The sequence below is a fragment of the Podarcis filfolensis genome, assembly GCF_964270895.1.
Source record: "Podarcis filfolensis genome assembly, chromosome: 1".
Lineage (NCBI taxonomy): Eukaryota > Metazoa > Chordata > Lepidosauria > Squamata > Lacertidae > Podarcis > Podarcis filfolensis.
In genome coordinates, this window is record NC_139604.1 from 59,049,579 (window position 1) to 59,064,165 (window position 14,587).

Sequence of the window (14,587 nt, forward strand, 5' to 3'; positions counted from 1 at the left end):
CCACAGACCATGTTGTGGTCATGAGACAGAAATTGTTTATAAGGGAAATTACTCTCCCTGGGGAGCTCATAGTCCTAGCAAATATGCCATTTAAGAGAAACAAGCATTCCAAAGTAAACTGAAGAAGAGAAGTAGTAAGCTGAAATGCTGGAGAAGATTCTTTCCTTAAGAGATGAGATGCTCATTTCTCCAGAAAACACAACCATAAATATATATCAGCGGCAAAAGAAAAGTAGGCTATAGGCAGGGGTGACAGAAACAGTGTCACAAACAAAGTACTTAAACTCGAACTGAGAAAATGTTGGAGCTCAAAATATGCTGCTGTTGAGTAACATGGCATCAGTTCCTTTTAATGATGTTTTGCATCTAACTACCACACAATGATTATGCTATTCCCCACCCCCTCTCCTTTGACTGCCAAGGAGTAACAACAACTGTTAAGCTTCCAGGAAAAGACTCAGAAACCCAAGTCCTCTTTTCGAAACTCTGAAAGCAGAACTCCTAAACAGTGGCCTAATTTCATATGAAATTTAGGCTCACCAGACAACTACGAACAGCCAGAGCCAGCATCAGCTCCTGAGAGAACGCTCCTGTTTATTCCTGAAGCAAGAGAGTCCTTTTGTTCCCCAAGAAACAGGCTGTAAGTTTACTGAGGATCTCAGAAGACTAAGCACAGAGGTTTGTACAAAATGACTTTAAAACAGTGGAAAGTGCTTCTGCAAGTGCCAGGCACAGCATCCATTTTTTGTTGATAGCACAAGCAACAGCACTTAACACAGTCCTGTATGCTATCTATGCCCTATACCAGGGCAGTCCAACTTTTCATGCCAAGTGGGCTGCAAGAATAGGGGCGCTTGCCTTTTCAAAGCCAGCTATGTTGAGGCGCCATGTTTTGGGAAGAAGGTGCAAGGTTCTGACAGGGTTTTAGAGCCTTCCCACCTCCTTCCCCAAAGGGGGGGCAGGGAGGAGTGCTAATTAGGTTTTGGGAAGGAGGTGGGAAGACTCTAGGACCCTGTCAGAGCCCTCACGCCTCCTACCCCAAGCTGGCAGTGCAAGAAGGGGGCATCAAATGTTGTCTGGGGTTGCATGAAGCTCGAGCAAGACAGGAGAGTGGGTGAAAAGTATCCACTTTTTGCCCAAGCAGCCTATCCACATCCTCGGAGATAGCAAAAAACAGTCTGATATTTGCATGACAAGTTGCAATAATCATGAGAAAACATGGCTTGAGTTTCTTTTGAATCTGTATTAGTCAGATTTGGGGGCAAACACCAGGGGAATTGTGTGCATGAGCTTTATAGGAATTCCACCTATAAAGAAACAAAGCCTGTAGAACAAAGATACCTAAATGTGCTTGCCTACTGAAATCTAAAGAATTTCTTAAGTTCTGCGGAAAGCACACACAGAAAACTTCCACTTAGGTCACCTACCTCCACACGTTAAGAGGTTCTGTAGAAGGACCAAGTGAACTGGGCAGGAGCACCTTGGCGTTCCATCTCCTTTCGCTATGCAGATGTGTGAACATCCACCGTTGTCCCGGGAACAGGGGTGTGCAGCTTTATAAATTAAAAAAAGAAGAAAAAAGAATAGTTATGCTACTACTGTTAAATGACAACTATGGCAAGGAGGAAGGGTGAATAATAAGTAAAACTGCTGCTGCTGCTACTACTACTACTGCTACTACTAGGTACTACTAGATGTACATAAGATGTTTGAAGTCCCAATATCATGTTGCATCAAATTACACAATCAGAATTTTATTTATCAATTGAAATGTATATACAACTTTTTTAATTTATTTGAGCGGAACCCTCAAAAGGGTTACTCCTGAAATGTTATTTTTGTTTCTGTGTGTGGGGAGGACAAGATCAGGGGGGAAACTAAACATTATCAGAAGGTTTAGTGCCATTTTCAAGCAATAGCATTTATGTGTTAAGGGACTGAACAATTACATCTATGTTTTAAGGGGTTTTTTGTTCTTTGGTAGTAGCAGTCATAGTAGTAATGCCACCTCTTTCTCTCTGGTGCAGCTAAGTGGAAAATTCTGCAGCACCATGCTTATATCGCTTTTGGTAGTCAACATTTAACATGTGAACTTGTGATGCCCTTGCATAAACCACTGACCGCTAAAAAAACAAGTTTTACCCCTTAAAAGTGTTTGCTGTAACAGATTTTGCTTTTAAGGACAGACCTGTGCTTCTCAGTGCTCAAGGGCAATATTCTTTTCAAGTGTGAGTGAATACACAAAGCTTGCCATTAAAATATATCATATGCATTTGCAATGTAAATTTGCCACTTAACAAGGAATCAAGCCTTTTTTATTTGTTTTCAGATTTACAAAAGGTATTTGCCACTGCCATGGTAATGATGGTGTGAAATAAGACAGGAAAAAGATGGTGATTAATTCTTATGCAGGACAAGTTGATTTAACTGCCAGCTATTGTCATATGCAGGGCATCTAAGACACTGGTACGCGTTATGAGATACCAAGAAAGCTCTTGTGATCCAGGGAGTGAAAATCTGGACCTTTACTTAGTGCTTTCTCCCCCCCCTCCCCGAAAAAGTATTTATCTGCAACTAATTGTAGATAAACTAACCTGTATCCAACTAATTTCTTCAGGGTAGAATAGGTCACATTTTTCTAACAGTAACTTCTATATTCCCTAGGTACATCTTAAAATAATCAAAATATCGCACACTAGAACACAGCAACAATACCTGCTTAAGTTCTATCCTATTAATAGTGACCTCATGGCCTTGGTCAGCAAGCTGAGAAGGAAGATGCCCATGTATATTGTGCTTAAAAGTCTAAAGCATCAAGGAGAATGTATCACTGCAGAAATCTGAAATATCTAGCTCTGTAATAAACTTACAAAATTCCTCCATGTCGACATCTTCAACTGCATGAATGCCAGTTAGATGAACTATTCGACCTTGTATTCTTGTCCTCTTGTACCCATTAGTTTTCTCAGCTCTTTCTATCATCTGCTGCTGGCGGTCAATCCAGTAGAGATGATTTCCCAATACTGTCAGTCCCATTGGCTGAAGAATGTTGGCATCTTGTAGTGTCACACGGTTTGCTCCTGAAAGTAAAATACTATTTTTGTGATGACATGCTTTTTTTTTAAGTTAATAAAATTAGTTCAAAAAATTTCAGTAACTGCTTAATGTTTGCTTAACAATTTTTCAGCATCTCCATTATTGGGCGTGATGAAGTTCAAGAACAATCTGGATAAAATGGATGCAGAAACAGACACACGAGCCTACCAAAAGGACTAATGAGGAGAAAATGGCCAACCAGTATCATTCAATGCAGAAAAGAGTGCCCCATTATATCCTGTGTCAGAGGGCTTTTGGATCATTTTTGAAAGCAATGTCACTTGGGCAGACTATACATAAAAGAGTAATTATTTTTCTAGTTTTCCAAATATGTTTGAATGTGCATGCACGCACGCACACTTTGTGTGCAGCAAGCAGCCAATTTCATTTCTTACCAATCTGAATGTACATGCCAATGTAAACATGTTTCTTCCCATGTGACCATAGCTTTTTTAAGCTTCATACTTTGACACACTAACCCCATATATCTGGTGCCACAATTGTATGCCAGAATGTACGGCTCAGGGGAAAACTGTAAATCATAGGTAAGAGATGGTGCTGTAAGTGGGAGTTAATAGACAAATTGGCTACATTCTTGCTTACCTCAAATGAATATACCCCCCCAGTAGATGTTTGAACTGCGACAATACACCCTGATCCACAGAAATACCAGTATAGGGTCTTTTGTCCCCTGCCAAACAGATGATCAGAAGTATCAGCTATGGAAGTGCTGGGTGCTTTGTGGAAGTATGGCCTCTAAGTGTGCTATAGTTCCATGAACTCAGATGAGCAACACAGCCTCACGTGTATTTGAGTAATGCAGCTTAAAGTCATTTAAGCAGGTTATTGAATATATATTATGAAATCTATACAAGCATCCTGCATACCTAGCATTATTTATACACAGACACTTAATTATAATAGGCTCTCAATTCGCTTTATTTAAATTTTGGTCTCCAAAAGGATTGGACTCTGTCCAAGGGAATATAAATGCACCCTATTTAACTGTTTTAAAAACATCCCACTGCAAAAAAAAAAAAAGCGTTTGTAATTTATGCACAACTATTAAGAAGAAACAACCTGCATTTTTCTATTATGTCAGAAAAGCCACATTCCAGCCATTTCTGAGTGTGTGCATAATCTCCCCCCCCCAAACATTATTTATGGGTACCTGGTGCCAATATTTCTAAATCGATAACCTCTAATACCTTTGTGAGAACTTATGTGTGTAAAATCTCTTTTTTCTACTGACTTTTTTTATAATGGTCACAGAATAAAATATTGTAGGTGCAGACTGCAAAATAAGTAACACACACAGTGCTACCAAAAAAATAAAAATAAAAAAAATGCACAAGTTATACAAGAACATTTTGCCAAAGTTTATCATGTGAGGTTGATGGCTGTGAATGATACTTATTCTTATTCACATATACAATAAATGCATAACAAATCTCAATAAAAATATTATCTTCTTGTTATCCATTTAAAGGCTATATTTGTTTGGCAAGTTTCTGTGTAAGGATGATGGACCAACAAGCCCCACAAGCAAGTCCTTGTAGTTTCTCAGGCACTTCCAAGCATCACTTCTCTGAAAATCTAGTACTTAAAGAGTTGGATACAGACATTCAAACCCAATGGCTGGGATCCAAAGAGTTCCCTGACGTACACTCAGTGACTAGTTTTCTTAAAAGAAAGAAAGAAAAGCAGACCAGACCTATCCCATGCCAGATCACAACCTTTTTTTTTGAAAATTTCAACAGTTTCAAAAGCAGTTTGCCATGTGGCAAGGGAGTCCGCTATTCAATGAGCTTGTGCCCATATTCCTTACATATATTTCATACATAATACGGATCACCTGGCATGGGCTGCGTGATCAGCAAGGATCCTTATGGCTTTGTGGCCAAGGCCAGAATTTAATATGCCAGCTCAAGAGACTGAATCACGGTGCAATGGGGTGGGTTGGAGTGGAACCTGCCAGATTATGAGCAGAACCTGACATAATCTAGCAGTGATTGTACTTTTAAATTCCAATACATGGCTTTTACTGGTCAGAGAAGTAGATCCTGGGTGGCTGACAGCCCTCCACACATGGAAAGAGAGCAGCAACTAACCATACTAGCAAAAAGCAAGATGAATTGGGACAGTAGACACTTAGGGGGTGCTTTGGATGCTGCCTGTTAAATTTGGCTATATTTGAACAAGCAATCAGTTCTTTTCCCCAGTAAGCCAAAACAAATTATATTACAAGTATTTAATGTACACAGTAATTAACTACTCAGATTTATAACAGTTCATAAATTCAACCTGATTGAAAGAAAAAAAGGAGTGTCTGTGTGTAGCTCTCTCCCTCCACACACACACACCCTGTACATCGAGATATTTCACAGACTTTGAGCTATTTTATTACCGATAGACTTATTTGTAAAACATCATTATAGCTATTACATCCGGCCTAAAGCTACCTCTGGGTTCTGAGAAGCAGAATGTTTTTCAAGGGAGGGGATACAGAGACATGTCTGTAGATAAAACTAGATGAACTGTCAACTTTGCCTAAAGGTTAAATAATAGTAGATTTAGCTGCTGTTCTTTGAATTTCACTATAGTAGGATTAAATAATTTTTTAAGAGGTTCATCCATCTACACTGGCATAGAGAAGCTGATCTTCAGCGCAGTCTACTAATATATATTGGATTACCTCAGGAACCAAGTTAACTTACACAAGAACATGACGAAAAAGTTTCCCATCCACTCCTTCTGTTAGTAGTCCCCTTATTCCCACTTCCCCAACTTAGGGGGCCTTTGAGAGGGCACAGCTGGCTCCAGAGGGCAAGGAGAAACAGGGAACTTTCCTTCTGTGAACTTAAGTCAACAACTTAGGATCCAATATATTATTAAAATTTAAGGTAACTTGCCAGGTGCATATTTGCCCTTGGCAACCAATCTAAAATATTTTATTTCGTGCTGACAATATGGAACATGTCCTTTGCACCAAGTGTGTTTATTTATGCACAAATAGGAGAGAAGCACTATGGGTTGCATTAAAAGTGATCATGTCCAAATCAAACAATCGTTTATGTGACTCATACTGCCTATTTAATAAACATTGCATTCTCTTTTATCCAGATACCCTTTCTTCTTTTCATTAAAGTAAGAGGGCGGAGGAAGGATTTTATACCAGAAGTATCATTGTAAGTGAGGCACATGTTGCTTGATCAAGCCTAATACTTCAGTCTCTGAAAAATGAAATTCTGCAGATGAACACATAAGGCAGAATAGGAACATCAAGCTGCCAAAAATTGTCACAGTTAACATCCAAGCAATATCAAGTTCATGGCTGAATCTTTGCCAATATCTGTATCAGTTAAAAGTGCCACATATTTCTTACTAATCTCTGCCCAATACAACATTCACTTCATCTTTGTATTGTACCATATATATGAAGCTTTCGTTTTGTGAGCAGACGCGTCCCAGACTGTTACTGGAAACTCTCTTGCCCGCATTCATTTAAAGTCCGATTTAGGGTTTTTTTTTATCATGGAAATTTATTTTGAAATAAAAGTGCAAGTGACAGAAAGGAAAACTGCTTTATGATGATATTCCACCCCAGCAAACAATGACAAACAAGGGGGAAGAATGAGGGTGGGAAAACTAGACTTCATACCTATTAACAGAAAGCTTCCATTACAGGAATCTGTATTATCATCTAAGAATTATGTTACAATAAATCAGTACCCTAGACAAAAAAACACTGCTATTTATGATTTCTGCAGCTCACCAGAAAGGTTACAAGAGGAAGGGAAATAAAAAAACCCTGCGACGAAAAGGAAGAGATATAAATTCTTTAAACTATACATAATTTAAATGGAACAAAACACACCTGATAAATCACAGCTTTCAATTCGTTTGAGATCTGCATCTACCCAAAAAAGCTTCCCCAGCTTGTTGTCAACCACCAGGGCAACAGGCCGGAGCAAGCCAGTAGTGAAGAGCACCTCTCGTTCTGTTCCATCCAAGGCTGCACGCTCAATCTTCGGGGCTCGTTCTTGCATATTGGTGAAATACATATATCTGACAACAAGTAGGAAAACAGCCATAGAGAGTTAGCACAGTTTCTTAAATGGAAGATACAGCATATCATGGTATTCTCGCTATGGACCCTGACATGAAGATTTAAGAAGTCTACATCTGAAATAGGACGTTACTGCTCAATTTCCAAGACTGATTGGTCGGTAACTTTGGGGGAGAAGAACAGAAAAAGGAAATCCTATTAACTTTAATTTGTATGCAAATTAAAACAAACATGAAGCTAAATTAGAATGTTTCTGAGATTCCCACACACAATGTTTCAGGGACTAAGGTTTAATACCCTGCAGCAAAAGGTCTGAAGGCTTCTACATTTTTAAAGCTAAAGATGTTTCATCTTTGTCAGTATGGCCTGTTGACGCAGCGCTATGCAAGCTGTTTCTCAAAGTTTTAAAAAAAGGCAGGATACATTTCAGAATGTATGAAACTTAAGAAAGTGCCGTATCATCTGAACAATCGATTAATTCTTACAAAACAAAAGGATTCTCACCCTCGCTCAGCATTTACTACTATGGCCCTTGGCTTGTCATGGTCTCCCCGTAGCACAACTCCAATCTGCTCCCCATTAAGTCTGTAGACGTTGACTGTATTTGTGGCTTCACAGGTCCAGTACAAAGTATGGCTGAAAATATCAATACTCAGGTCATGTGGCTGCTTTTCTGGATTTTGGCTTTGGTTGGGAGTACTCATGACTGTGAAAGGCTGCAAGAAGATGATGATGACACAAAATAGGAATAAAATGGGGAGAAAGAAAGATATAAACATAACAAAGTTAAGGAATGCATACTGTAAGGACAATCTAATGAAAAGGGCACTCACACAATAAAGAAAATCTAAGTTGCTTAGGAAAAATAATAGCTCTTTTCCCCCTTCACCCATACATTATAGTAGGCAGCCTCTTATAGATGAAGCATTCCCAGCTATGAGAGAAATGAGTGGATGTCTCTTTTGAAGAGAGTACCCACCACCTGCTATTCAAAGTAAAATCCTCTTATCAAAATCCTCTAAAAAATCTGATGCCTAATCAATTAACCATAGTAAACTTTCATGAACAACAGAAGCAGGTAATGGACGAGGCAGCAATACAGAAATATACAATTTGTGTATTAGAACTAAATTGCAATCTGTTTCTTAATGATAAACAATGTGATTTGTTTAATTTATGTTGTCCAAGCATGGCTCAAATATTACCCAAACAGTTTTGGTGTAAGCAAACAATCTTGCAATTATATAATAAAATCAAAAAACCACAACCATGGAAGTTTAATGTCCAATTATGAACATTAAGGTTCATAAAACGCTAATTAACAGAATTAATTGGAGTATGAAGTAGCAAAAATCGCCAAACAATTAAAAGTACAATTTTTTAATACCCAGATGTCCCTAGGAGGTACTTCTTCAAACACTGAAACTCTTGCCTATGCTGTACAACAATCTGTGTCATAATAAGCAGCTTCCAATGTAATTTGCACCTAGGAAGGGCCACTAATAGGAAGCCATCTAGCAATTAACGCCTGGCAGGCATCCCTCAAAGAGCAGATCTGACACTATAAGGCCCCTCCTTACTACAAACAATAATTCATTTTCTGGAAAGAAAATGCTATGGAAAATTCATCACATCAGCCTACATGGTACTTTCCCCAACCCCCTTTTTTAATCTCAACCTGCTTATATGAATTCTTTGCAACATCTTCTGGGGTCTTTGAGCAAAACACACTGGAAATACAGGTCATGTACCACTTAAGAGGAGGCAGCATGGGACAACATTACTCTGCCCACTGTAAGCTGTGGAGGGTGTAAGGTGTGCCATAATGAGGGGGTTATAAAAACTGCAGTTATAACACTGAGACCACAACATAGAATGTATGTTCTCCTCCTGCTTCCCCAGAAAAAAAACTCCCCCGTCTACCTTAACCATGCTTCTTGCATTATATTAGCACCAATATTAAATTATAGTTAAGGCTAACGAGGGTCCTGCCTTTCAAAAGGTTTGAAGCCTCACAGAAGCTCCTATGCAGCGTGGAGCTGATGCACAATACAAGGAAGACTGGGGCAGAAAGAGAGACAGAAGCCTCATAGTTTTCTTGTGCATCCTAAGGTCTGAGGCAACAGATGGATTCTGTACCATCTTCATTCCTTCCACTTGTTAAGTCTATTTATAAATAGTGTGGAAGGGTTTGTTTGTTTAAAAAACACTACAAAATCTTTCCCCCACCCCACTTACTTCACACAGGATTTCAATTTAGTTGTTGGTGGCACAAACCCTTGTTTGTGAGACAGTAGCTAACACAGAAGAGAGGCACAGGCAGACCGTCTAAAGATGTTTGGAGAACAAGGACGAACAAGCACTGTCCTTCAACTTTCCCCCTGTATCCTTTGTGCAGAAGAAGCGGAAAAGCTTTTATTCATAGTTTGCATTTCATCAAATACAGAAAGTTGTCCTGGTTATACAAACCATGGTTTCCTGTATTTAGACAAAATGGAAAACTGAATCTTATTGCAAACTTCTCATCTCCTGTAACATGTAAAGCAAGAGGTGGGTGGTTGAAAGGGGAATGGGGCTCATGTCTGTACTCAAAATAATAACCCATGATTTGTCAGCAAGTCTGAATCAGGCCCAAGATTGACATTTATGAATGATAAAAGTTCTAAATGATATACATATAACTCAAAACGTAATATTGTGTGCTTGTCAGTTTGGAATTAAAACAGAGCCACCAAAAACATATGGCAGCTATTTCAACATGCTTGAAGGACTCTCAAGGGGAGTAAATGACATTTTAAAAAAGGCCTTACAGCAGTGATGGCCAGATTTGGCCCTCCAGCTGTTTTGGGATTTTAATTCCCATCATCCCTGAGCACTGGTCCTGTTAGCAAGGGGTGATGGGAGTTGTAGTCCCAAAACAGCTGGAGGGCCAAGTTTGGCCATCACTGCCTTACAGGATCCTCTAGACTTCCAGACATTTGGCGGCAGCTAAGCAGAAGAGAGGGAGAAAGGGTCTAAAGAACTAGAAAATCAGACAGGCTGTGTGAGTCTATCAATGAAGTCTAAAGCTGATAGCAAGTGAGACACAGGCCTGGTTTGCATGTCATCCTAAGCCAAACTGTGGCTTAGCAGGACCGCGAAAGCATGTGGACTACTGGAGAAAAGCTTACAGCCGCTTTGGTCTTCTGCGGTCCCTTATGCTGCAGCACCCAAGCTAAGCCATCCGAACCTGGGCTCACACTTAAGCTCTCCCCAGTCTAACCACAAGCTGTAACCGAGGCTTGTTTTTGGCGAAGCGTGATGTGTAAAGCAGACCACAGAATGTCAGGGTGTCAGCTGAAGAACAACCACCGCCACCACAAGTAAAATGGAGAACAGGGGGAGGGCGGGAACTGGCCTGCTCAAGCTCCTGACATCATAAACTAAGTATCGGGGGAGGGGTACTAGGACCGTGTGGTTCTTCCCACTTCTTAGAATTATTAACGGAATGTACTGGAAAGAAAAGACAGCTTTCTTCCTCACTTTTCAATAACTATATGTTGCCTCACTATCAAACGCTCTGATTTGGGGCTGGCAGCCCTCTATTGCAGAAGGAGAAGGAATGCTGTGAGAGCATTTTGCCCTGTGAAGGCTCTCCACTCCAAGGCCTCAGAAACACTACAGATTCCTTTCCCAGAATGCTTTGAGCCCCAAACAGGACTATTCTTAGAAGGTGGAGATTCTCTAGAACATCATATTACAAGTCTCACCTGCGATACATTTTTACGAAAACATACACCAACAGATAGACATATACCGTTGCTATTATTATTATTTTAAACTTACCTGAGTGCCATCATCTTTGGCTCTTTTAATAATATTCTGGCGTCCGTCTACCCAATAGATAAATTTATCCAATGGATCATAATCAATAGCCTTGACATTTCTTAGACCATGGATAGGAAGGATGATGTCTGGGCTTTGCTGGTCATCTGGTATCATTCGACTTATTGCAGTCTTCTGACTAAACAGTAAGAAGCTGCTAGGTGCTAAAAGAACAAAGAGAACATTTAACACCGTCATCTATAAATACAAGGATCGTGGCAAAAACAGGAAGGCTCAAGAACTGCATTTGTGAAAATATCAAAAAATAGAAAGAAGCAATGTTCCAGCTTGCAAGTTTTACTATTGTTTTTGCACAGTTAACAGTTTAAGACTGTTAAAGAGTAATTTAGAATCATATTTTCAACTGGAACATAACTATCAATCAGTATAGCAGAAGAGCAAATGATTCAACAATACGATTATTTTAGAAACTTAACTATTATGCCACTGCTCACAGAGAGAAAAGAAATCCCAAAACTTTTTATTTCACACCAAAGTGCATTTCCTCCAAAAGGTAAAGCTGAAGTTATTGCAGATCTCAAAGTTATGTTTTTGGAAACCTCTGAAATGCACAACAGCTGCGATTAAGTCATAAGACTTTACAGTCTGTTTCAGGGAACTATGTTACAATATAATTGGTTTCAGTGTCTTAAATAGATCAGCTCCAAACCCCAGAGAACCAACTAGTCTACTCTCTATCACAAACAAAACAAAACAAAATAAATGCATAGTCCTTCAAGTGGATATGACTATAGAAAAGTTTGAAACAACCATTCACAATCTTTTTGAATTTGGGGATAGGGAGGGGGGGAACTGCTAGGCCATCCTAACCAAGCATACATTCGGGGAGTATGCATATAGACCCTCACCAACAGCCATAATCATCCAGTTGGTTGCTGTATGCAAGTACTTATGGGTTGGAGTAAAGGCAAATTAAAGCCACCAATTTCTTTTGTGCTGCTCCACCCACCCATCATTCAACTTGGGAAGGAACAACATCATGAGACTGCTGGGACTAGTGCTAATTCAAGGGAAGAATTAGCACTTCATGATTGATGGAGGGTGAAGAACCACCCCTGATCAGGCATGCAGGCTCTGTGGTGCTGGAAGGAAGTTAATAAGTCTGCCCAGCCTGCCCTACAGCAGGAAATAAGTGGTTTCTTCCTCTAGCTAGCTTTTCCTTTCCAAATTCTTTCTTAGGATCTTCTACCTCACTCCAACTTTCTTGCTTTGTCCTGCACGCAGTTGAGCCAAGACTCTGTTTTAGTGGGGTGGGCTAGAACAGAGAAAGAGAGAGAGAGTACAGTCTCCAAGGGTGGGATGTTCTCCAGATGCTTCTGGCAGCATCACTTGTGGATCCCTCCCAAAGTTCCAACTCTTTCTCTCCCATGTGCATTTACATTATGTATTTCTATAGAATATGCATGTGTGTTATATGGTAAGCCTGCAACTTATGCACATTTAACTTGTGCACATTCAGCATTACATGTGTTGCAAAAAAAGTGTTTTTTTTAAATTAAAAGGGGGTGGGGTTCTGAGAAAATTACTTTGGCAATCCCAAAAGTAGTACAGAAACACTTAAATAAATAGATACACACACACACACACAGAGAGAGAGAGAGAGAGAGAGAGAGAGAGAGAGAGACGCATGTATGTGAACCAAGGGTTCACTACAAGAAAATAGTTGCAAGTATTTATACAACTGCAGAAAAAGGTAAAAGACATACAACTGCAGTTACGGCTGTTGGGATCCAACGTGTAGTGAGATGCACAGCCACAAGTATAGCCATTGGGTACGGCCAGGCACAGCTGCCCACAGTGCCCATTGTTTTGTACACAGTCGTTGAAGCCATCTTGCCGCGATGAGTGGAAAACCAATATATCCATCACAAAATCCAGACGTCCCTGGATTAGCGTCCGGTTCCTCCCATTTGTCTTGTCCGCTCTTTCTATGCTGTGAAGGTTCCAATCTGTCCAGTAGATGAAGTCACTGTACTGAGTTAGGCCAAAGGGATGAGGTAGATCATCAGCTATTATTTCCCTCTCTTGTCCTGAGGAAACATGAACATATGTTGTTAATAAATGTAAAAAAAAAAAAATCAGAATTAGGTAGCCAAATGATAAAAGATTAATTGCAGGAGATAAATTTTAACCTTTTCTCCTTTTTTGCTTTCAAAACATACCGTGTCTAATTTGGATGCCACAAGGATTTTAAATGATCACCAATGACCTTTTAATTACCATGAAGGCAGGTTGCCCATCACGGCTGCTCAACAATTCCCAATCCCCCCAGCCCAGGAAAACCTGCACAGCAGCACTGCTTGTTGAGTTTATTTTAAAAATAACAATATTGCACTTTGGAAAAAAAGGACTGAACTAGGTTTGGAACTCAAGAACAGTATTTATTCTTGAACATTCCCAATGAGTGCTTTGGTCTCGATCTCACTCTCTCTCACACACACACCAACCCCCCCCCCCAAAAAAAAACAACCCATTTGCAATCTACTAACTCAGCTTCACTTAATGGAAAAGCCTATTTTCAGGCAAACCCCTCTCCCTGCACCCAATTACAGCCTATACTTTGCTGCAAATGCTATTCTGAGGATGGGTAGAGAATGTATAAAAGGAGCTACTTCTTTGATTGTTTAACATACTCTTGGTTTTTGTATGGTTTATATTGTAAGAACTGTTAAGAAGAGCTGCTAAGAACTATAAAATCTGACTGACTGAAGCTACAGTTAATGCAGAAATGCACATGATTTTTCTTTCATTTCACAGGCCAAGCCTTTCAAATATTTTAGTGGGTTTTTAAAAAATATCTTATACAAAGAATATTCAAGAATTTTAAATATGCTCATATATACCTCCAAATTAAGTTTTACACCAAATTATAAATTCACATAAAGCTTACAAGTGCGTTTACAAGGAAGTGAATTATACTGCCATTGCCCAGTTTAGCAAATCATAATAGTTTTTATATGCAGCATGTTTTCTTCAGTTTGTTGAACTGAGTATCTCATTAAATGTTGATATTAAAACCAACGAAGACACATATAAAAATTAAAGCTGAAGCCTGGAACTCTTGGACTGAATTTGTGTAATTCCTGGATTAAGAGAATTCTGCCACTGAATTTATATAGAAACTTTTCTGTACATCACATCTGATATTTTCCAAGTAGAGGCACACTACCAAGCATATTTGATGATTCGATCATGCTTGTGTCAAGGTCAGTCCAATAGAGTCTTTGATCTTCATAATCAATAGTGAGATCGTTGGCACGGCCCACTTTATCCACAAGAGTGATGCTGTTTGTACCATCCATGTATGCCCGAACAATCTTTGGTTTGCCACCCCACTCTGTCCAATACATGTACCTGCAATTAAAAAACAGAACAAACAATAATTAGCTGCTTAAGCCATATCAAGACAATGTACCTAGACCTTTGCTTACTTCCAGGCATTTAAAAAGAAAACAACACAATGTATTGTGAGTTTTGTAATAACTGATTTTAGGTGCTTATTAACTAATGAATAACAATATTAACTGAACTATGCTG

The 14,587-nt window shown here is 39.4% G+C and overlaps 1 protein-coding gene across 1 annotated transcript in view; it reads right to left on the reverse strand.

Moving 5' to 3' along the window:
- Positions 1 to 14,587, reverse strand: part of LRP5 (LDL receptor related protein 5) — a 116,891-nt gene that overhangs the window by 14,975 nt on the left and 87,329 nt on the right. Inside the window, exons 11-17 of the mRNA XM_083590688.1 lie at positions 14,220 to 14,404; positions 12,757 to 13,080; positions 10,991 to 11,193; positions 7,670 to 7,881; positions 6,974 to 7,164; positions 2,871 to 3,080; positions 1,428 to 1,553 (exon numbers count right to left, since the gene is read on the reverse strand). Coding sequence (XP_083446814.1) covers positions 1,428 to 1,553; positions 2,871 to 3,080; positions 6,974 to 7,164; positions 7,670 to 7,881; positions 10,991 to 11,193; positions 12,757 to 13,080; positions 14,220 to 14,404 — 1,451 coding nt within the window. The remainder of the gene's footprint in view (positions 1 to 1,427; positions 1,554 to 2,870; positions 3,081 to 6,973; positions 7,165 to 7,669; positions 7,882 to 10,990; positions 11,194 to 12,756; positions 13,081 to 14,219; positions 14,405 to 14,587) is intronic.